At 42.2% G+C, this 24,702-nt stretch overlaps 1 protein-coding gene across 4 annotated transcripts; it reads left to right on the top strand.

Moving 5' to 3' along the window:
- The first annotated feature begins 2,450 nt into the window (after positions 1-2,450).
- On the top strand, positions 2,451-22,228 carry LOC100496184 (meiosis-specific coiled-coil domain-containing protein MEIOC). 4 transcript variants are annotated; one of them, XM_012952864.3, is made up of 8 exons: positions 2,451-2,574; positions 8,233-8,361; positions 11,613-11,773; positions 11,941-12,045; positions 12,714-14,346; positions 17,411-17,545; positions 18,246-18,439; positions 19,217-19,301. In XM_012952864.3, exons 1-7 carry the CDS (start codon positions 2,569-2,571, stop codon positions 18,432-18,434), a joined length of 2,358 nt encoding a protein of 785 aa, XP_012808318.2. In that variant the 5' UTR covers positions 2,451-2,568; the 3' UTR covers positions 18,435-18,439; positions 19,217-19,301. The 4 variants fall into 4 exon arrangements, with proteins under 4 accessions (XP_012808318.2, XP_012808317.2, XP_002941590.3 ...); XM_002941544.5 differs by having other exon boundaries at positions 2,452-2,574; positions 18,246-18,426; positions 19,217-22,228; XM_018097889.2 differs by having other exon boundaries at positions 2,565-2,654; positions 18,246-18,426; positions 19,217-22,228.
- Positions 22,229-24,702: the final 2,474 nt, after the last annotated feature.

The raw sequence follows: 24,702 nt of genomic DNA, 5'->3' as shown, positions 1-24,702 counted from the left end.
ATGCGCCGAATCAACAGGGTTGATGAGGGTGCCATCAATAGAGATAGTAAAGGAGGGGGGTGGGGTAGGACCAGGCTTAGGTGGAAAGATCATTAGTTCAGTTTTTGTTAGGTTCAGTTTGAGGTGGCGTTGGTTCATCCCATTGGAGATAGTCAGGAGTCTCAGTTTCAACTGTTAATGAAGGGGTTGAAAAATAAATTTGGATATCATCAGCATACAGATGATATTTAAAGCCAAAAGAACACATAAGATCTCCCAAAAACAGTGTGTAGAGGGAGAACAACAACGGCCCAAGTACAGAGTCTTGGGGTACCCCCACATTACGGAGATGAGGTTTTGTTAGCATAGGAGACAGTGAATGAATGGTTAGAGAGGTAAGAAGAGATCCAGGATGCAGCCTGACTACGGAGACCAACCGAATGCAGAATTTGTATAAGGAGGGAGTGGTCGACTGTATCAAGCGCAGCCGATAGATCGAGGAGGATTAGTATGGAAACGTGACCTTTGGCTTTGGCACCTGAAGATCATTTGTAACTTTGCACAAGGCCGTCTCAGTAGAGTGTGCAGGCCGAACACTAGACAATATATGCAGGCCCAGACTGGCAATATGTGCTGTAAGATGCCATAGACAGTCACTATTTAGTGGGCTGGAAGAGGGCTGTTTGGGCCTCTGTGTACTTGATATGCTAGGGCCAGACCAGTGTACACATACAGGCCCACTTAAACAGAACTTGGCTATATTGGGCTATCTAGGGTTGCCAAGTGACTGGTTTTTGACTGGCCTAGCTGGCAAATCACAAATTACAGAACATTACATATAATTACATTATATTACAAATTTACCAGCAATGTACTTGGCCTACAAACCCCTCCCTTCTTGACCCTCTCAGCTGCCAATCACCCTTTATAACTCCTCCACAAATAACTCTACACAGTCTGCCCCCCCCCCCACATTTACCAGCCCCATAGACCTTTCCCACACCCAGTCCACCCATTTCCCCATCCCTTACATCATAGCCCCCTAATGACATCATGTCCTGCCCAACAACCCAAAGGTTTACGATTTCAGCTGCTAATATCGATCTTTAGACCGATTTGGCAGCTTATCTGCTTATAGGCACTAATGACGGGCCCCCCCGACCGACATCTGTCTTGAAATCGGGCAGATCTCAATCGGGCAGGTTTGATTTTTATGTTGAATCGGGGACTTCATTGTTGATGCAGTCCCCGAACCGGAGGTGCCTATGCCCACCCATAAGTGGGCATAACAGGAGAAGATCCACTCGCTTGGCAACCATGCAAAGCGGGGATGTGGGCATGTTGGGTGTTGCGTCCAAGGGGAGGTCCTGGTCATAAAAAGTGGGTCGGAGCTGTTAAAAGTAAGTGGGGAAATATATGGGGGAAATATAAATTTATTGGCAATAATATTGCTGGTAAATTTGTAATGTAATTATAATGTAATACTGGTCCCGGCCATAGCAGGTGATTTTCCGGCTGGGTGGCAAAACTAGTTGCCATTAATGTATGTGTGGGAGACATAAGCAATTTAAACAATGCTTGAACAAAATTTATGGCCAAACGTTATCCCATGTTTCAGAAAACTGTAAGAGACAAATGCCCCAAACTGTTTCTTAAAGCAATTGGCCAGATGTAGTGAGGTCACCAAATGAGCAAATCTTTCCCCTGATATGGCCACCTTGGCTGGGTGATATCATGCCAATGTGATGGTTTGGCCCCAGGTATATCTGTAATTCCAGCCCTGGCCCTAGTGATTTACCAGCTGAGCCAAATACCAGCAGGGTGGTGACTCTAGGTAAGTGGGCAAAAAAGGGGCTGAAATTTACCAGCCATTGGTAATACAAGCCCTGGCCTTAGCTGGTATTTGGGGCTCTCTGATTACATGTGTTGGGGGCAAAATACAGACTGTGCACATTAGGGGACACAATGGGCTCTCATTCACTTTCACGGGCACGGCCAAACCTGTTGGCACTAAGCACTTGTGTTTATTTCATTGTATTTGAACACATTTGTGCCACTGTGGAAATGAAGTGCCCATTATTTCTCTCAGGCTCTGGCTGCCTTGTTTATTCCTGTAGACATTCTCCTCCATATTTCACCACAGGATACACCATGATGTCACTGAACTATACAACCAGCCTTTTATTTGTACCTCAGCAGTACAGGGAGCAGCACTACTAGAAAGATATCTAAATGTTATATGACATCATATCTACTGTATATAGCCTCTACAGCTCCAGTCATTTGACTATCAGCAGTGCCTCAGACCTACTCAGTAAAGATACGCCTTACAGACGCGCAACCAATTAGGAAACCCCGAAGCAGCGGATTCTCTTAGCACCTCCCAGCGACAACAAGTGCAGCCAATGAGCGCTCACCCTGCAGGAGAAGGGGGCGTCGGCATTAGAGGTTAACCCTGCGACCCTTTAAATTAACGGGCAATGGGGGCGGGGCCAAGGCGGTCCCGCCCACGCTGGCTGTGAGGCGTCTCTAGGCTGCGCGCTTCTGTCAGGTTGATGAGCTGAGGGGACTGGGCGAGGAGCTGGAGTTATGGAGGTGAGGAGCTACACAGATACCGCTAGTTATGTGCCACAACTCACCTGTATGACTTATAAAGCTGTGCCAAGGCTTTTATGGTATGTTTTGTGGGAATGTTTACTGGCTGCGAACAGAAACTTCCTTATTTGACACCCCCTGTGTAATAGTAATATCACTATGAGCAGTAGCTCAGCACCTCTGTCCAGGGCCGCCATCAGAAATCACGGGGCCCCTCACAAAAAAAATTTCTGGGCCCCCCTCCTCCCACACCCCCAATGGCCCCTCCCCCAGTTACCCCTCCCATCAATACAAAAGACATACAGACATTGGTAGCCAGGGCCCCCCTTAAACATTGGTGCCAGGGAAGGTACCCCCTAAATCATTGCTCCTGTTTCTTCCCAGGCCCCCCAAGCATCCTCCTGCTTCCCCTCAGGCCCCTCCAAGCATCCTCCTGCTCCCCCCAAGCATCCTTCAGCTTCCCCCAGGGCCCCCCCAAGTATCCTTCAGCTTCCGCCAGGGCGTCCAAGCATCCTCCTGCTCCCCCCCCCAAGCATCCTTCAGCTTCCCCCAGGGCCCCCCCAAGCATCTTTTAGCTTCCCCCAAGGCCCCCCCAAGTATCCTTCAGCTTCCCCCAGGCCCCCCCCCAAGCATCCTTCAGCTTCCCCCAGGGCCCCCCCAAGCATCCTTCAGCTTCCCCCAGGGCCCCCCCAAGCATCCTTCAGCTTCCCCCAGGGCCCCCCCAAGCATCCTTCAGCTTCCCCCAGGGCCCCCCCAAGCATCCTTCAGCTTCCGCCAGGGCGTCCAAGCATCCTCCAGCTCCCCCACAGCATCATCCTGCTTCCCCCAGGGCACCCCCAAGCATCCTTCAGCTTCCCCCCAGGGCCCCCCCAAGCATCCTTCAGCTTCCCCCAGGGCCCCCCCAAGCATCCTTCAGCTTCCCCCTGGGCCCCCCCAAGCATCCTTCAGCTTCCCCAAGGGCCCCCTCAAGTATCCTTCAGCTTCCCCCAGGGCCCCCCCAAGCATCCTTCAGCTTCCCCCAGGGCCCCCCCAAGCATCCTTCAGCTTCCCCCAGGGCCCCCCCAAGCATCCTTCAGCTTCCCCCAGGGCCCCCCCAAGCATCCTTCAGCTTCCCCCAGGGCCCCCCAAGTATCCTTCAGCTTCCGCCAGGGCGTCCAAGCATCCTCCAGCTCCCCCACAGCATCATCCTGCTTCCCCCAGGGCACCCCAAGCATCCTTCAGCTTCCCCCAGGGCCCCCCCAAGCATCCTTCAGCTTCCCCCAGGGCCCCCCCAAGCATCCTTCAGCTTCCCCCAGGGCCCCCCCCAAGCATCCTTCAGCTTCCCCAGGGCCCCCCAAGTATCCTTCAGCTTCCGCCAGGGCCTCCACGCTTCCTCCAGCTGTATGAGCAGAGTGTGTGGGCTTTGAGGCTATTATCTTGTAGTTTACACAAAGTGTGCTTATATGTTGCGTTGGACAGCCAGCATTCTCGCATTGTGAGGAAAAATTTTCACAATTTCCAGATTCTGCCTGCCAGCAACATCACTTACTTCTTGTAACAAAGTTCTGGAAATATGCTACAATGTTGTCACAATGGCTATTCAAGTCACTTTCATAACCTTCCACCTCCACAGACCCTGCAGATCTGCCGCGGCTCTCTGCTACATCTTCGCTTTTATAAGGTTGCGCCCGTGCGTACTGACGTCACACGTACGGGGCGCAATCATATAAAAGCGAAGATGTAACGGAGGACGCAACTAAAGACAGGGCCCGGGCTTGATGAAAGGGGGCCCGAGCTATGGACACTCCAGCGCGGCCGGGCCCCCTTTAAAGCTAAAAACGCCCGGGCCCGGGACGATCGTACCCCCTGTGCCCCCCTGATGGTGGCCCTGCCTCTGTCATTTCATAAGTGCCAGGTAAATAATATCTCACAGAGTCATTAACTATTATATTAGGGTGTTTAAAGTATGTGATAGCCTGGTGTGTAATAATGGGCAGATTTCAGTGAGTAAAGTGAAAAATGACATCACTAAGCACTGGTTATAACTGATGACATCACTAAACACCCTTTATATAGTGAATCATGTACCCCCCCTATTGTAAAATATAAGGATATTATTACTGTTACTATTATTAGTTACCAAGAAGTTCCAGAACTGTATATAAAGGTCATGGAACTCCAAGGTGACGTCAAACATCCTCATATTTAACAGGGGGGGACATTATTATAATACACAAGTTCCAGTGAATCATGTGAAAGAACTTACCAAACACCATTATAACTGATGACATCACTAAACACCCTTTATATAGTGAATAAAGTACCCCCCTATTGTAAAATATAAGGATATTATTACTGTTACTATTATTAGTTACCAAGAAGTTCCATAACTTTATATAAAGGTCATGGAACTCCAAGGTGACGTCAAAAATCCTCAAGGGGGGGGGGGGACATTATTATAATACACAAGTTCCGGTGAATCATGTGAAAGAAATTACCAAACGCCATTATAACTGATGACATCACTAACCACTGTTTTCAACAGGGCTGTGGAGTCGGTAGATAAATTCTCCGACTCCTCAGTTTCTGATACTTCCGACTCCGACTCCACGACTCCGACTCCTCTGTTTTTAAAATGCTAATGTTTGTGAATTGGGACATTTAAACTTGCTTTATTTTTTTTTTTTATTCCATTTAAATTTAGTAATAGTCGGAGTCAGTTCATTTTTTGCCGACTCCGACTCCAGGTACCCAAAATTGCCTCCGACTCCTCGACTCCGACTCTGACTCCACAGCCCTGGTTTTCAAGGATATGATGTACAGGATATTCATGGCTCTGGTGTATTATAAGAATATAATACACAAATATCCTGTAAATTATATCCTTATAAGCGGTGCTTAGTGATGTCATTTGTGTTACATGACTGTGAAACTTGTGTATTATGATAAATAATGTGCCCCCTGTTGCAAAACACAATGGCTATTAGCTTCATGTCTGGAAGAGTTTGCCTCTCACTTGGGTTTCTTGCAATTAGGCAAAATAACTGTGTTTAATGTCCCATCAGAAGTTAAAGAACAGTGTTTTCTTTCCTTTTTTATAGGTGTTAGCCAGTGGCATAACAACTTGCCGCTAGGCCCCCCTGCGAAAAATCTTCAGAGGGGCCTGGCGCTCAGCAACTGTCCCAGCCCCATGCCTCGCTGCTTCCCTGCACCCTCGCTGCCTACCCTGACTCTTTGCCCCACCCCAACTCAAGTTTGCACACATTCCTGCCGGTACAGGCAGCGGGCACACACCTTTTCTATAAGTAGCGTGGCTATAGAGAAAGCTGACCCTACAGTCCAGGTCCCCCCCCATGACCATAGGGTTTGCTTCCTTTATAGTTACACTGCTGGTGTTAGCTACAGGCTCAGTGGTGCCCAATGCAAACTTATTTCTTTTTGTATCCCCCGTTACCATTGGTTAATGAATCCACATGTGCTCTTGTGAATTACCCCCTTTGATATTGTAGTGTTTATTTGCTAAAGGAGTAGAAAGTTCAATAATTGACTGCCCATCCCACTTGAAGTGTAGGGGCGGTGCAGCTTCCCTAAGCCTAGCATATTTCTTAACAAATTTTAGTTACTTTGCCCCCCCCAAACACACATACCAACACAATATTCGCAATAAGGGGATGCAACACATTCCTTCCAGAGCCCAGTGCAGAGTGCCAAGCAACACAGGTTCTGTTTCCTGGTTCATTAATTAACAGTCACTTAGGGTCATGTATAAAAAAAAAATGAAAGGACAAGAAAACCATGATTACATTTTTTCCCCAGGCCAGCGCTCCTGTATCGAAGAAAATGCATAAGGCTGGGAACTTTCTGTAGCAGGCAAGTCCCATTATCTTGCTTAGACTTACGTCTTTGCGGAAGACTAAAATTAAAAACAGGTATAAGCTGCCGATTTGGTCTTTCCAGACTAAACTGGAAAGTTTATTGCTTCGTTTATGGGGCCTTCTGATGTGCCTGTCTGACTGATATCTGAGCGAACAAATGTCCAGATTTAAAAATGAAGAACCATATTGGCTCCTTAATGTAGTCCTCCCTCTAATGGCCTGCGTTTCCCATCAAGGTGATCTGTTTATTTGGCTGAATATCACCTGCCTCAAGGTGGGCATATTAAGGAAAGATCCACTCATTTAAAAACCTCACCAAACAAGCAGATCTTTAAATGTAGCGCTGTTAAAAGTTCCTGGGCCAGTAAGTTTTTCCCAAAAAGAAGTGCCAGCCCTAGGAAAAAACGTATAACTTTTTAATTTACTGGAGGGGGTGCAATAACATAATAACAATTCCTACTCCCTCTGTGAATTAGGGTTTCCTGGTCCCATAAATTAAATTGCAAAATTAGTTAGGGTAGCACTCTCTGAATATTTAAGCTTTTTTTGCAGTAGATGTGTAGCATGAGGGGTAGGTCATTGCAAGTACTATTTAGAAACACTTAATAGACATTGTATCAAATGTTAACCTAAGGCTGTGATGTGAAATGTTTTTTTTTTTGGTGCCTACATTTGTACCTACAAAAATGATGAAAACAGCAGCACTCTGGTTGTTTTGAAAAATGTGAATCTTTACTCAAGTGCCAAAGGCAACGTTTCGGGCTTCACTCCAGCCCTTTATCAAGCCTATTAGTACAAATACAAACAAGTGTTTAAATACCCACAGGAAGAGGAGGATCAGTCCATATTCACCTCCATTTAACCCATAATATTCTGTGAATATATTTAGTGCACACAATGCAATGCAAACTAAGTGCCTATGTATACAATATAATAAAATAAGTGCCCTGTGGCATGTATCACATATAACATATATAACAAATTAAACAGATCTTGAAATGGACAGCATCCCACTGCAGTGTATTTCATCCCTCAAATATCTCTCTGGCTCCAATGCCGAATTAGGCTGGAGTGAAGCCTGAAACATTGCCTTTGGCACTTGAGTAAAGATTCACATTTTTCAAAACAACCGAAGTGCTGCTGTTTTCTTCATTTTTGTATTTATTTGCCCGGGCAGTGGGTACAGCGTGCACCTGGGGCTGCAAGAAGCTATTTTCACTGTGTAAGCACATGCTAACTGATTCTATTTGTTTATTACATTTGTGCCTACAGCACAACACAATTTGCTGCTGGTGGTGGCATTCATATGTTTTGCTGCACCCAAGAGCAGTGTATACAGGGAGTATTGACTTAAGCTTTTCATACATTAAATAAAAACAACAAAAATTGCTCCAAAATTATTGAGGCGATTACACTGCACTTGAGCGCCCATCCACAAGATGGCACTAAAACCTTGATAATCATCCATTCCCTGACCCCAAGCAGCACTCCATTAGCATGTGTGCAAAAATACAGAGCAGATTTTGGAGTGAAATGTACACACAGGCTGACTGTGTCTGGTAATGCTGACACCAGAGCAGGCACAGGCAGGGGGTTTGGCTGTTTCTCGTAGGCCAAGATACAGCTCAGTGTGGCTCAGGGGTTTGTGTGCAAAATGTCTAAAGGAGCAAAGCTACTACTGTGTCACTTCAACTACCACAATTACTACAATTACTACAAACCATTATTCCTTACAGAAAAGGAATAATGGTTTGTAGTAATTGCATATCACTATCCAGCTAATAATCATCTCTCTCTTATTAAGCATAAAGACATCTTCAGTGGAAGCAGCCAGTGCTTGAGCTATTCAGGTGGAAATCAGAAACTGATGGAGGGATTTAACAGTAGCCTAGTGTCAGAATCATCTGCATTATTCAGTTCTTACAAATTACAGGTAATGTATAAGCTATGTCTTCAGTTGAAGTTTTTGTTTAAGCTGCCCTTACACAATAACATCTGCTTGTTTGTTGAGGTTTCCAAATGCAAACAAATGTAATTCTTGGAGATCATCATTGTCACCTGTGCAGGCCTGTCAGGAGAGGGACACCTTCCAATTGCATTTTGAAACCTACCTGATAGATATCTGTCTGATTTTCACCCAGATATCTATTGGGTGATAATCTATATATAGGTCATCAGGTTGGGCCCACACATGGGCAGATAAGCTGAGCAGATAAGCAGAGCGCTTTATACTTGCTCATATGACTTTAAGGAACTAAATTCTTTATGTATAGCAGCTTGTTTACATTTAGCTCAGGTTCATCAATTGGTGGCCTGGTGCTGACTCAGCCAAGGGCAGTCAGTGACGTATGGTTTGAGGTCCTGGGATGGTGCTGTAACTATGTGTATTTAACATAGTAAGGCAAGATGATGACAAGGTAAGGGGCTGTAGTTGTGGCATAGTGTGTAGAGTAGGGCAAGATAGTGTTGGGGGACAGAGCTGTGCATTTTACTCTCACACTTCTTTATTTTACAGTTAGAATCTGCATTATTTATTTTATTATTATTTTCTGACACACAGAACAACACAAAATGGTTGCTCAAGGTAAAAGACCAATATTTACTGATATATAATATATATGATACATTGGTAAGATAACTGGGCCACCTTTTTGTGTGAGTATATTTTAATTTTTCTAGCACTACTTATGTGCACAGCGCTGCCCAGCAGAACAATAAATTAATGGAACAAACCTGTTCTGCAGATGTCATTTTTATTTAATATAATGGTGCATGATGTAATCGTTTTTATGGGAAAAAAGAACACCCCCTATCTGTCATTAATCCTGTCTAATGTACTTATACAGAGTAATTATGCCCCCCTGCAAGCGCATTTGATTTGTTTGCAGAAGGCAAATATGTTGAGGTAGCACAATAATAAATCATTTATATTTTGAAAACCATTAGCAAAATACCTGCTTTTCAGAATTAATTCTTATTTATACAGTTTAGTGGAACTATAGTTCTATTTAAAGGAGAAGGAAAGTAATTTTGGCATTTTACTGTCAATAGATTTGCCACATTAGTGCCACCTAGAATGCTATGTTTATTCTGCAGAAAGATTTATCATACCTGAGTAAACAGCCCTCGAAGTTCCCTCCGTTTGTTTAAGATTGCAGTTGCCATGTTAGTTTGGTCTTCCTAGCTTCCTGCTACAGCTCTAGCTGTCGGTAGCTCAGATTACACATTCCTAAGGGAGGGGGGAGTGAGTTTTATGAATTCTTGAGGGATGGGGGAACAAGAAAGGGAAGAGAGGAGAGAACTGCAGACTGTGGCCCCAGGAATGAAGGATTTTTGTAGGAGAGGAAGTCTGATACCAAAGAACATGTTTTACAAAAAAGGAGACAAGAAATCCTGTGTTTCTTTTGATAGAGGACTCAGAGCAGCTGTTCTGTGAGTGCTTATAGCTGTATTTAAATAAACCAGTCTAATAAAGCTTACTTAGTTTTTACCTTTTCTTCTCTCTAATTCAGGGATCACTAAATTGTAGTCAAAACTCACCTCAGGGGAGATTGATAATTCGCTCAGGCTTTAGTAAGAGCAGTCGTAAGGAATAGAGGTTGATTTTTATTTGTTGTATATATATTGGCCATTGTGAGGGGTTTTCTGCTAAAGATCCTTCAACTATAAGGAAGTGGCGCTTAGTGGCCCTTAGCGGCTTCAAACGGGCAGTCTTTATGGATCAAGGTTATGAGACCTGCTTTTTTTGGCAGAATTACTGACATATTTTTAGATACATTTGTGTTTTGAGTGTTTGATTCTCAGAGGCTTTGAAATGAGACTCCTGAATTCAGGCTATATCTGGTCTAAGCTTATATAGTTCTCTAACAACCATTGACCTTTTTATAACTTGGTTTAAACCATTAACACTGAGAGTCAAAATTTTTACCATTGTAGATATTTAAGAGAAAAGTAAACCTCTGTCTTGGCACCTATAGGGTGCTGTTGCATCAAGGTGAAAATGGCCCGAACGTTTACAATAGAGTAGATAAATCGATTCCCAAGCAGGCTTGGGCTTGTTATACTTTCGGATGTGTAATGAAAAACTTAACTGGTTGTACTCCTCCAAACAGATATAAAAGAGTGGTCAAACATGATGTAATATATAGAACAATAACAGTAATGTAGAAAAATATAACTTTTCCAGATCATCGTGTTATAGCAAGCCAAAAATATAGGCAGTTTTCTGGCTTTGAAGGTTTGGCAAGATATCAGCCTGGCGACCTCTACTAAGTAGTATAACGGTGAGTGTTCAGGCAGCAACAGAGTGGATGTGTGAAGTCCCAAGGGGTTGGTATACATGGTTTCCTTCCTGAAGGGAGAAAGAAGGCCCTTGGCTGGGAAAGACATCCAGGTGGTGGAGAAGAGGGATTTCGGAGGAGAGATACTTGAATGACGTGGTATCTTTCAAGTTGGCTTTTTTGGTGCAGTATAAGGGACCTTTTCCCAGGTGTGTGTCAATGTTTCTGATTGGTGTCTCTTGCGATTAGGGGAACGGTACTGGGTCCTGGTTGTCTGGAGGCCCAATTCCTTGAGGAACTGATGTCCTTGAGTGGGGTCCTGGAGGATATGTTGGAAGTTTCCTTTTGTCACCACAAGCTTGAAGGGGAAACCCCACTGATATGGAATTTTGGGTTCTCCTAGCGATTGGGTTACTGGTCGTAGATTTCTGCGTTTATTTAGTGTTATCTGAGAAAGGTAATTGAAAATCTGAATTTTATCTCCTTGATGTTCCACATAAGCTGTGTTACGTGTACCAGCCATGATGCTCTCTTTGCTTTCAAAATAATGCATACACTAGGATATCTCTGGGAGTTGTGGCGTTGGCTGGTCTGGCGCCAAGTGTTCTATGTGCCCTATCAAAACGCCAGACCTCTGCCTGCAATTCAGGGTTAATAGTAGAAAATAGAGAGCGGAGAAATGGTCGGCCATTTGTTCTCTTCTCTGTGAAAAAAGAGCCCCTGCTGTCTGTAATGTACCCATATTTGTAAAATGTAATCCAGTTCCATTGTAAGGCCTTTCTTCAGAGAAAACAACCCCATCTTTGACAACCTCTGCTCATCAACCAGTTTAGTTGCACCTGCCTATTTCCAGATCACTAATAGCCTTCCTGAAAATATAATTTCTTTAATGTTGTTTTTTCAGAGCAACAGCATATTAGACCTAAGTCAGAATTATGACTTTTCAGCCCTTACTGTCCCCTTGGAAAGTTCCAAGAACATAGTTGATGCTTTTCTGTCTTACACACCATGGTCTGCCAGTGGGGAAGAGACACAGCCATCAGGCCACCCTCAAGTCAAGACCAAGTGAGTCCTTGTTTCATCCTTAGCATTCAGTCCAGTGATCACTTTAACCTTAATTTGTCAAAGCACTTTCCTATGATATTATGTTGTATATGTAACAATAAAAAAAAAAATGGATGCATTTAATTTGAGTTAAGCTGTTATTAGACACTATTTATAATTTTTTTTAGGATTCAAGCTGAGAGGTGTGAGAATGGAAGCGAGTCAGATCTCTATGGATTAGTGTCTAACATTCTGGAAGAACCAGACCAAACACAGCCGTGTTTTGCTGAAGGGTTTGTATTATTCTAAAACCAAATTATCATAATGTGAATGTAGGGCAATATGGTTGTTCTGATAAAGGGTAAGAAACAGCAATTGTAGTCAAACTGTTATTCTGCTAAAAGAGCAGTTGTACACCTTTAAATAAACTTTTTATGATGTTAATAGTGACATTCTGAGACAATTTGCAATTGGTCTTCATTTTTTATTGTTTGTAGTTTTTTAGTTATTTCATTTTCAGTTTAGGAGCTCTCCAGGAGTTTCAGCAGCTATTTGGTTGCTAGGGTCCACTTTACCATAGCAAACAGGAAGTGGTTTGGAGGAGAGCCTGGTATATGAATAGGAGAGGGCCTGAATAAAAAAAAAAAAGATACAAAATGTAACAATACCAATCAAACTGTAGCCTCACAGAGCAGTTGTTTTTCGCTGCTGGGGTCAGTGACCCACATTTAAAAACTGCAAAGAGTTGGAAGAAGAAAGCAAATCATTAAAAAACTATAACAAATAAATAATAAAGACCAATTAAAAAGTTGCTTAGAATTCGCCATTCTATAACATACTAAAAGTTAACTTAATGTTGATCTACCCCTTTAACTAAATAAAGGAAGTGCATAGAAAGTGCATAAACAGTTAGAAATCAAGTTTTACATCTGATATGGTCTATACGTTGTGTTTCTGACAGGGCATGCTCTTCCATTTTGAAATCACTATGGCCAGTTAACACAAACAGGCTTCCTTATCAGCAAGACCTACTTCCAGAAACAAAAAGACAAACAGAGCCATCCATTACATATCAAAATAGGTGCATTACAGATTCCATTCCCTGTCATGGGATGCAAAAACTGGAGGATACATGTCATGGCTTGAGTGGCGTAGGCCAAACTCAACTTTTTCCAAGCAGGACTGATAATGCAGGCTATTACAGTGACAACTCTAACATGGCTTTGCAGCAATACTGTTTCCCTCCATCATTTGAATCAACAGGATATCTTAAAGACTATCCACAGAAGGGAACAGATTTATATAATTCTTATAACAGACATTGTAATGATGGTGACATTAGTCAGTATGACATGTTAAATTCTGTGGCATGCAAACAAACTAACACCTCAAAGTATGGCATTCAAGATGCCAAAGAGTCTCTTAATGGATCATCTGAACTATTTACTACGGATAGTATTTACTCTAGAATATTCCAAGCAAAGCAAGGCTACCAAACAAAAACTGATGATTTTACAACTACTAAACAGAATTATAAATGTACAAAAGACCCCCAAGAACATCCAGCTAACCCTATTGCAAAAGATATGTTTGTGCCTGATTGTAGGCTTGAACCAGATTTTACACTGAAAACACTTGCTCTAGATGGAGGCAGCAGCTATTTTGCAAATAACGTACATAAGATGCAGTCTAAGCACAATGCACATAATTTTACAAGCCTGGCATCTGCTTCTTCAGTGGATGCTGATTCAGTCAGGTTTCCATGGATGAAGAGAAACTGTATGAGTAATCAAGGCACAATGATGAGAACTGACAGTCATTCAGCTATTATTCAAAAAAAACGTGCCCAAAACAATGTTTGTTCACCCTCTTTCACTCCAAATACTGCTTCAGTGTTCCAGAAATACTCCCAAGAGCACACACCAACCTTTGGGTGCAGCTGTTGTACTACAGACAGAAACCAGAAGGACAAAAGAGAAGAAAGTCTGTATAATCTTGTGCCAGGCAAAGAGTTTAAGCTACTTAATAGGTTGCATGAAAACTCCTCATACCCCTATGGTGTATTTGACATTGGAAAGCAGGGCTTCCAAATGAAACCGCATAGCACACAGTGTGATGAATTGGAAAAGAATTTAGAAAACATAACGCAGCACCTTGAGGTTTTGCTTGATAATTCAGTGAAGTTTAAAAACAAAAAAAAAAGTACTGGTAATAAAAAGGCTGTTAACATCAATAAATGTAACCCTCTTCAAGTCAAATGCTTTTACGACCCCCTTATGAGGAGTGGTGACACACAGACTAGTGTCATTCATCCTATGCCTTTCACCAATATGAGGTCTTATTTTCCACATCCTTTGGACCATTCTGTTCTCCCTTTCATTGACTGCTGTGAATCACATCCTTTTGAAGATATTAAAAGACTGAACCCTCGCTTCAATGATTTGATATATGGGGAACCACAGTATTCTACCTTGTCACCAATGTTCGGCATCCGTGAATCGCTAAGGCCCCGGAACGTGTCCTCCAATGAATTACACGTTTGCCTGGATAAGTGTTATGAGCAGTGGAGAGAAATGCAAAAAGAGAGGAAACAGGTAAGGCAAGAAAAATATGAGAAATTCAGTTTAAGCTTGCATGATCAATCATGATTTCTTGTATGCAGTTTAATGTATCTTATTCTGTCAGAAACTAGAATTGAAAACACTGAAATATTTGGGAGAAATAAGAAAGTTTTCTTTCAAACTTATTGGGCTGCTGAATGCAGCCATATTAGATTTTAGATACATATTTTGTGTAAATTTGCAAATTTGCACAGGTGAAGTAAGTATAATAGCCAATAATTAGTCAGTAATTAGTTTTAATTGTTGTAGTAGAGTTAGGGCTCCTGCATTCCACCCAGGGAAGTGCAGGAAGAAACGCATTTTATTCTTCCGTATGTGCCTCTACTCACTCAGGCACATGTAAGCAGTGACTGCAGGTGAAACGCAACATGCTGCATTCCACTTTAGTTCAGTGCTTACATGCGCCTGTGTGAGTACACCACGAAAGGGAAGAATGGGCTGCGTCTGTTCCTGCTGTGGAATGCAGGAATAGATGCTTGTGAGTGTGAGCTTTTGGAATAATCAAAATCAAACAAATCATTCTTTTGCCACAGATGAAGAGTTTTACTTTTCCTGATAAATAATGGCCAGCAGCTTTCTTACAGAGAACCCTAGAATTTCCATCTACCCTAAAGCATGCATTTGAAATGTAATCCAGCATTGTAATAAACTGAAACCTACTTGGTTTAGCCACACTTGAAACCAAAACTTGCTTAACTGAATTCTGTTTGCAGAATAAGTGACTATGCAAGCTAGTGGGCATCTACGGGGACACCTATGTACTGCCCCCAAAGGACCCCTCATAAATACAGCACTGCCAAATGCAGGCATTCAGTGGAGAAGTGGTGGCCTTTGTGCTGAATTCTGGAGCACAAAAACATATTCTTATGGGCTTCGTGCCCATTTTTTTGCACTCTGCAGCCTACCCAGCACTTTATAGTTTATATGGCTCACTGAAGGCATTTCTGTTTTTAGTTAATTAGGTTACATAGTAACATTGTGGTTGAAAACATACATGCATCAGGTTTAACATGCTTGCCTAAATTAATCCTCCGCCACTGCTAGTTGATCTAGAGCAGTGATCCCCAACCAAGGGCTTAGAAGCAACATGTTGCTCACCAACCCCTTGGATGTTGCTTCCAGTGCCCCCAAACCAGGTAGTTATTTTGAATTCCTGACTTGGGGGCAAGTTTTGGTTGAATAAAAACAAGATTTACTACCAAATAAAGCCCCTGTAAGCTGATAGGGTGCATAGAGGCCCCTAATAGCCAATCACAGCCCTTATTTGGCACCTCCATGAACTTGTATGGTGCTCATGTTTCTCTCCAAGTCTTTTTACATTTGACTGTGGCTCACGAGTAAGAAAGGTTGGGGACCCCCGATCTAGAAGAAGGCAAAAAAGCATATGCAGCCTCTAAAATTTGCCAAAATGGCTTTTAGACAAGTCCCTGTATTAACTATGTACTGAGAGCTAATTTCAATTACTTTGTATTTTCTCATCTTCTAAAAGGACATCCAGCCATTTTTTTGAAACTAATGGATCAGGCAGCCTTGGGTAGAGAGTTTTACAACTTTACAGCTTTAACTGTAAAAAATCCTTTTCACATAATGAAATGGAATTTCCATCTTCTAATCTGAATGGTGCCGTCATATCCGCTAAAAGAAATCCCCCTGTATTGTTTTAAAATGTAATCCCCTGTGTTGTTCACACCTTTTAATCTCTACATTGTTCACCCCCTGCAGTGTTCACACCTCAGGCTCAGGCTGTAATCACCCACATTGTTCCCCTGTTCACACCTCAGACACACTGAAGGGGCAGTAGAAACCCACAAATAATCCCTGCACACTACAAAAAGAACATATACTGAGGTGGTACTGCAATTAAAACGTTTTTTAATATATACTTATTGTGCAGACTGTAGGAGCAGTTACAGCATTGTGTCACTGTATGCTGCCTGTGTGCACACAGGCAGGGTAGGGCAAGCAGAGTATGGCACACACAGGCAGGGTAGGGCAAGCAGAGTATGGCACACACAGGCAGGGTAGGACAGGCAGAGTATGGCACACACAGGCAGGGTAGGACAGGCAGAGTATGGCACACTCAGGCAGGGTAGGGCAAGCAGAGTATGGCACACACAGGCAGGGTAGGGCAAGCAGAGTATGGCACACACAGGCAGGGTAGGGCAAGCAGAGTATGGCACACACAGGCAGGGTAGGGCAAGCAGAGTATGGCACACACAGGCAGGGTAGGGCAAGCAGAGTATGGTACACACAGGCAGGGTAGGACAGGCAGAGTATGGCACACACAGGCAGGGTAGGACAGGCAGAGTATGGCACACACAGGCAGTGTAGGGAAGGCAGAGTATGGCACACTCAGGCAGGGTAGGGAAGGCAGAGTATGGCACACACAGGCAGGGTAGGGCAGGCAGAGTATGGCACACACAGGCAGTGTAGGGAAGGCAGAGTATGGCACATGCTGGCAGGGAAGGCAGAGTATGGCACACGCAGGCAGGGAAGGCAGAGTATGGCACACACAGGCAGGGTAGGGAAGGCAGAGTATGGCACACACAGGCAGGGTAGGGCAGGCAGAGTAAGGCACACACAGGCAGGGTAGGGAAGGCAGAGTATGGCACACACAGGCAGGGTAGGCAAGGCAAAGTAGGGCACACACAGGCAGGGTAGGGAAGGCAGAGTATGGCACTGTATGTACTACAACCATTAATATGGGTATGGTCATGTGATAACACGGGTGTGGTTTCAAGTGGGTGCAGTTTAAAAAAGGGGAGTGGTCAAAACTGGCTTCCATTATCGGCCCTCCACCACGTAGGTCGGAAAAAGTCCGGCCCTCGGTACCACAGAAGTTGGACAGCACTGCCCTAAGTCATTCCTGTACCAACAGTTGGCATATGAGAAAAATAGCTTATGTTAGTATGCATTTCTCTATATAAAGTCCAAGTGTCTTATTGTTCTGGAAAACATTTGTATTGATAAATTGGCTTATACTGAGTAGTATGTTCCAATGTACCAATTTGTATAATCAGACTTATTTATTTTTCAGGCAGAATTTATTCTTGCAGCAAACTATACAGGCAAAGAGGTCTCGAGCACTAACAACACTGCAATCCCAAGGCTTTGTGCCAACCCTTCTAGAGTTGACCGACTGATTGTGGACCAGCTACGTGAACATGCCAGGGTAGGAAAGATACATTTTCTTTTTTAATATGGAAGGACTTATGTTGCCTTATCAAATATGCAAGTATCACTTTTTATGTATATTTTTATTTCAACACCGTTTTTATTTACACTATTTTTTTTGTTTGGATTTGGTTTCTCAACTATGAGAAAATATTATATATATATATATACAGTATATATTAAAACAGAGCATTTTAATTAAGGAAAAGTCATTCATCATAAAAAATTATCACCCAAGAAGAAGTAGAAGAGACTTGAGGGGTAGAAGAGTGCAGCCCATAGTGCTCATCTGGAATGGCCAAGTGTGCACCTGGGTGCCAGCAGGCAGCATTGTTGTATTCCACAGGACAGCTACAGGTCTCTGACCTCTGAAGCACATAGACCTGCAGCTATTCTGCAATAGATTAATTCACTTTGCTCGCTGCCTTGGAGGTCACAATTACCCTTTTTAGCTTCATGAATACTTTGCACTTCTACAACCTACCCCTTCCTGCAAAGAAGCTCTCACAAATTATTTAAACAGAACCTCCTCTAAATGGAAGGACCTACTGGTAAATAAAGCATTAGAGAGGTTATTATATTATCCCCTTATATATTTCTGCATAGTTATCGTGTCACCTCTTAAGCACATGGAATTGGACACTAAGCTTAGTACAGAGTTAAATATGCTGTATCTTACAAATCCAAAATTCTTACAGGTTGTAACGCTGCTGGGGAAAATGGAGCGCCTACGTAGTTCCCCACTGCATGCTAACATCTCCACAGCACTCGACCGCCAGTTGGAGGCAATCCACATTACACAGGTGCGCCGCAAGGAAGAAATTAATAACGCATCAAATCGCCAGTGTCAAGGAGAGTCTCGCTGTCAGGAAGAGAGAGGTAATTAAGCTAGGTAAACAGATTAGTTTATATTTCTTGGGACCTGGTAAAAATTTACTGAAGACATACAGTATACAGCATTTTTTAACAAAGAAAGTGTCAACCCTCTAGCAACACAAATTCTTCTTCAAGATGGCTGCCCTTTTCACTGATAGCACCCTTTACAATATCCAGATGTACCGATTGACTATTTTGGGATCCACTATCTACTCCAGTGTAAACAAACCCAACTTGGCTAGTCTTTCTTCATAACTGAGAACTGAGTGTATAGACAGGTCTGTATGGGTCTATGTGTGTACATTGGCGTTTACTTCAAATGGTTGAACTTGATAGACTAGTCTTTTTTCAACCCACCTTAACAATGTAACTCTGTAATAAGCTAAATCTCCGTTGGGAAAACATATGCATCGCTACAGCTTTCCAAGGTCGCCTGAAGTTTCCTTGCAAGGCAACTTTGGTATTCACCAATGTGAATGCTTGCTGTCCACAGAACCAGATTGTCCATCTGAATATTTTTCTTTATTATTCCTTCACTTTTCTAACATTGCAGCAGGGCAAACCTACCCAAGAAAAAGCCAAGTTGTTGTCATCAGTGTCTGCTAGTCCAAATCCACTTTTGACACTTTTCTGTTACTGCAAACTGCATTTTTACTCTGACCAATGAAAAAATGCAAATCTGAAGACTGCAGGTTTGTGCAAAGCTTCACTTTGCATGCTAAAAGAGCATAATATAATATAGTGCCTTACTTTTTACATTTTATGAAGTAAACATATTGTTTTCTCCCCACAGATGTCATTGCCCTCGCTTCCTCTGTCAAAAATCTGTCAGCAGCTACGCGCAAATCACGAATGGCTTTATGGTGCGCTCTCCAGATGACTCCATCCAAAACAGTGTACACTAGCAAGGTAGATCTGGAAAAGGCTGTGCCAAATACGGCAAATCACCAGGAAGAGGAATAACAGCCATGCTCAGTTCATGTTTGTGTTCACTCCCTATCAAAGTATTGTGAAGATGGAATGTGACAATTACACTTTTTTTAGTACCAGTGTTGGGATGTGACATTTGTTCTGTTGAAACAAAATATTTTGGTTCCTTGAAGAAGTAGAAGTTTCTGAAATAGATCCATGAAGAAACTTTATTGTAGAAAAACTGTTTCAAAATTGCCAAAGCAGATAGATTAGTCAAAAGGTTCCATATTTGACTGTAGATTAATGATCAATATTAATGAATTCTTTTCTTACAGAGGAAACATCATTCAGGTTAATACTGGGGGGGCATCTGGTGGGTTTGTGGATTTGGTTTGTGTTTTAGTTTTCATGCCATTTTACCACAGATTTTCCAACTTGTCCTCGGTGGGTATTCCAATATCTTTTTCAGAATAGTTAAATTCAGTTAAATGCAGTCGTACTAAAGTTGCATCCCCACATGGTTTTTTTTTCAATATATGAGTAGCGCAGTGCTGGTGCAGTACAGGCTGAACAGGAAGCAAAGTGGTAGCGCGTGTTGCATCATTCTTAGTTTGTGCACGTACCATTGGTTCCACACCAGCGCTGCACTACTAATGCAACACAGAGAGAGAGAACAAACGACACCAGTGGTAATGCAAAGACAATTACTGTGTATCATATTAATTAAATCCTAGGTGGAAAGTATTCCCAATAATTTCCCATATTATATACTTAGATTCAGATTCCCAACCTTGAATCAAGAAAGGGCTGCTGATTAAACTTATTTAACGCAGAGAAGGACGTTTTTGATTGAGGACCAATGCGACTGAAGGCCGTCTTTGGTTTGTGTATAGAATAAATTAATTTAAAATATTTATTCATTAAAACTCCTTAGGGGAATTTGGAGTAAGGCTTCTTGTTTTCAATTAGTGAATTAAAACGGTAGTAGTTTTTAATCAGATCTAGCAAACCATGCTTAACAGTCATAAAGTATTCTTGCCTTAAAAAGAAAAGATAAAAGCATAAACTACACTAGCTTATTGTTGTTAATTATAGAGCTATGGACATGGTGTCTACCACTGTTCACAGAATCTAGAAAATGGAGGAGAATTTTGTGCTTGAAGCTTTAAGACTTAACATTTATTAAAGTCATTAAAATTTATAATCAAAAAGCAAATTCATTAAGATACCAAAGAAAAAATGAACACCATATCCCACGTATAGATATAATTGATAATTCAGTTCATATATTTACACCTTGCTAAGGTGAAAAGACTGTTCTGACTTTACAACTACACTCTCAGATGTAAAATCAGAACAGTCTTTTCATCTTAGCAAGGTGTACAGCCAGTCCGTAGCCCCAATACGCTGCCCATACAGCTTGCTAACCCGCCCCCAAGGCTGTTTACAACCGCAAGCAATCGCCATGTAGTAAAATGAATAGAGTGTGGTATAAACTCAGGTGAATCCACCTAATCTCCTAGTAAGAGATCGCTACTAGGTATAATGAAAGTGCGGCTAAACTAGAGTCATGTGGGAAGCTGAGGGTGAGACACCGCAATATTGTCTACTAAGCAGCTTCCTCATGCGTCACCAAATAGCACCCATGGAGTTTATAACACACTCTGTAAATTTTGCTACTTGATGATTGCTTGCGGGTGTAAACAGCCTGGGGGGTGGGTTAACAAGCTGTATGGGAAGAAAGAGTGTGGACGCCGCACACCTGCAAGTGTAAATATATGAACTGTCACACACGCACACCTTTACCCAGGATTATCCCCTCATTGAATTGAATAATTATATCAAAATGTGGGATATTAGTTAGAGATGGTAATTCCTGTGGCACAAATATGAATTGTTTTTAATTTTTTCTTTGGTATCTTAATGAATTAAATTTTTGATTATAACGTTTAATGAATGTAATAAATGTTAAGTCTTAAAACTTCAAGCACAAAATTCTCCTCCATATTCTAGATCCAAAAAGAAAACACTCCATTTTTGCAGTTTAATCATTTTTAAGAAACAATCAAACCTAATGAAACTATTCATATACATTTTTGTTTTGCCAGCCCTGGAGCAGACTAAGCGTGGTGGCAAAATGTCCGAAGTTTCCTTCCCGCTGATATTAAGGTAAATCACCACTGGGAAGCATACGCATTGCGAGATTACTTCAGCCTATTACAGGAATAATATGGGACGCATATGCCATTACACTGGCCATTTACATTAATACAGGTGAAAAGGGGATTTGGGACATTTTGTCACCCGCGCAGGAGGAAATTAATGACGGGCAACAATGTGCCAGTGCCCTAAAAAAGATTAAATAGCCACGAGATCTAGTCTGCATTCAATATTTTGGCATATACATTCTACTGAGGTGTTATTTTAATAAATGTATTGCTTACTTTAAAGTCATATATTATTTAAAAATATTTTTATGAGTAATTTATTGCACTGCGTTGGGGTGCTCTGCAGAACCTTATCCTTAATTAGAACACAATGTTTAGCTATTTTATTTGGGTGAAATCCCCCCCTGAACTGTTTTAATGTGCTCTTCCTAGCCAAAAAATATCTGGTAGGGAAAGTTGTGGGAAATGTTATGATAAGAAGTATTTATGTGTATGCGATAAAGCCCAGGCAATTCTGTCACTGATTCTCACTTGTTCTGCTTCAATGAATTCACTAGGCAGGGAAGTATTATTGCCATGTTTGATTGGTCACCACACAGAGCTAGAGGTTAGGTTCATAAGAGGTTCATAAAGGGTTTAAATGTTTAGAAAAATGCATACGAAATGTAACTGAATGTAAGTTACTTTCTGCTTAACATTAATAAACTTACCCTTGTTCAAGTTCACAACTTGTGGCGTCTTCTTTACATTGTACCGTACATTGTGGGGAAAAAATTGTTTACTTGTTTTTAGTCTAAATTTCCACCGCAGTAAACATCTTTGTTGCTGTGATGTTAACATTTCTCCCTTTGTATATCTCTATACCATGGGGAAACAAGGCATAGAAGTTAACCTTGAACTTCTTAAAAGCTGGTTGCACTTTCTTTGCTGTATCAGGCATAATGTACCAAGTGCGGGTTGAATGGGCGCACAGGAGCTTTGAGGTGCTTTTACTTCCAGGGCTCCCTTTGCTTGTTGCGCTGCATTGTCTGGGATATGTATGCTCCCCTTAACCTCCGCATAGACTCACGGGTAGAGCAAAGAGCAGTGTTTGAGCAAAAGATTTTATTTCATAGTTGTACTCTATTTACAGCTCTGGTGCAAAAGGAACAAGGCCAGAATGACAGTACCAAAGATTGTCTTGTATTTTGATCATTTTCTGCATGGAGCCAGCCGCAGTAAATGTAAAATGATTTCAGCCCCCAGCACCACTGGATTTCCCCTGGCGGCTGGGGAGGGTTTTATATTTTTTTTTTGTTTAAACTTCTTTAATTATAAAGGCACCCCAGGGCCGCCCCCTTAAGGCTGCTGCCCTAGGCACAAGCCTTTGGGTTCCTATCTATAAATACAGTGCAGCCAACAGTCGGCCAGAGACTGCTTCCGAGGTTCAAAATAGTTAAAAAAGTATCCTGACACCTGTCCAACATCTCATTCTCAAACTAATGGGGATTAATAGGAAGTTGCTCCTCTCTTCACTTTTATTACAACCTGCGATCTTGTGAGAAGGTTTCCAGTAGATGCTGGAACATTATTATTGGGTTTTGTTTTCATTCAGCATAAGTCAAGTTGGGCACTAAATGTGCAGGTCAGGCCTGACTTGGGGGTTCATCCTCCAGGTGTTCAACAGACCCGCTCTGTAGAAGGGGACCCACAAGGGCCTCACTCAACACAGGTCCTACCTGAAGTGGGGTGTAACCACCAAAGATTGTAAATTCTACATGCTGCAGTGACTTTGGGTCGGTGGTCAGGTTTGTTTCCTTGCCCCTAGGTAATGGGTGGAAGGGAAGAGCAACAGCTGTGATGTGGAAACAACAGTCACGTTAGCCCAATCACAACACAGCGATCATGGTATAGAGGGGATGTAGGTAAAAGTTTACTCTAGCAGCCTGTCGGAAGATTACTTTAAAACTGCAGACCAGTACGTTTTGCCAGATTGCTTTGTTTATGGATTACTAAAACTTAAATCTTTGCCAACGAACTCATTCATATTGTCAAAGGCACAGAAAAACTAAAGTGGGGGTTTATATGCATTAAAATGTGATATGCTATTACTTTGCATTAGTATAAGCTTTCTGTTTGCTTCATAAGCTTCAGTATAGTTTATAAAGGCTGCTGCATGCCTGGATAGGCAATCTGTAGAATCTGGCAAATGGCAAGGTGCTGTCACATGGTTAGGATATTGGCATGAAATACACAACTGTGCATTTTCTCGCTAATATCTGCTCTGTTTGTCTGCACACTGGCTGACACCATGCTGGTCAGTGCAGAGACACAGCAAAGCACATGTAGGCAGAGAGACGCTGCCTCCTGTGACCTTAGCCTTAGTGGGCCTCTGTGTACCTGAAATGGGTTCTGGGTTCTGGGTTCTGGTTGAAATGCAGGAGAGCCACAAACCCTGCAACATATTAAAATAGTGAGATTTGACTACATGCAAAGTGAAACCAAAGGGAATGTTTACACTGAAAAATGGACAAACAAGGCTTTACACTCTCTTTCCCAATATTTGGTTTCCGCTCATATTATACAACTCACCTGTGTGGTTTAACTGTCATACACCTGCGCAATGGGGTATAGCTTGGTAGTGCCCCCTTCCTAACACTATATTAAAAGAAATATATATTTCAAAATTATAGCTAAACAATATGGTTACAGTCTAATGACATATAGGAGATCATTGCTGAAGGCCTTTGTGGATAATAAACCTAGCTATAGCAAGCAATGCTGTTCAGCAGCAGCAAGGGCCAAAAAGAGTTTGTAAAAGGTTTATAGATTTACTGGAGGGGAGGGTAATTTTCCCCTTTTCGAAGGGTTGTCTTCTGTAGTCATAAGGGACATTAGTGAAATGGAGTCCAAAGAAAACTGACTAAACTACTATGGGTTGACTTGGGTATAAGGCTGTGATGACATTAGACCAGTCAGTCTAAAACGTTCCCATAAGAGTAACCAGAAAGGCAACATAGGCTATACACGACAATACAGATTGGTGAATACTTCCTGCAACTGGGAAACTATGCTATGTACCAACAACTCATCACAACTTATGTAACCTGCTTATATTTTGTTTTGTTTATTATTTCATTGTTGTAAAATAACAAATAAACCTACTAGGGGTTAGGGGATTTCTGTTGAAAAGGAAGCATTTGTCTGGTGCTAGAGAGTC

The sequence above is a fragment of the Xenopus tropicalis genome, chromosome 10 (assembly GCF_000004195.4).
Source record: "Xenopus tropicalis strain Nigerian chromosome 10, UCB_Xtro_10.0, whole genome shotgun sequence".
Taxonomy (NCBI): Eukaryota; Metazoa; Chordata; class Amphibia; order Anura; family Pipidae; genus Xenopus; species Xenopus tropicalis.
Note: the sequence above shows the minus strand (reverse complement) of the source record. Positions and strands in the feature narration are given on the sequence as shown.

Excerpts from the sequence above, each read along its gene's own strand:
- LOC100496184 (XM_002941544.5), top strand. Across the intron at positions 8,362-11,612 it reads TCAGTTCTTACAAATTACAG|AGCAACAGCATATTAGACCT; the intron begins GTAATGTATAAG and ends TTGTTTTTTCAG. Across the intron at positions 14,347-17,410 it reads TGCAAAAAGAGAGGAAACAG|GCAGAATTTATTCTTGCAGC; the intron begins GTAAGGCAAGAA and ends TTTATTTTTCAG.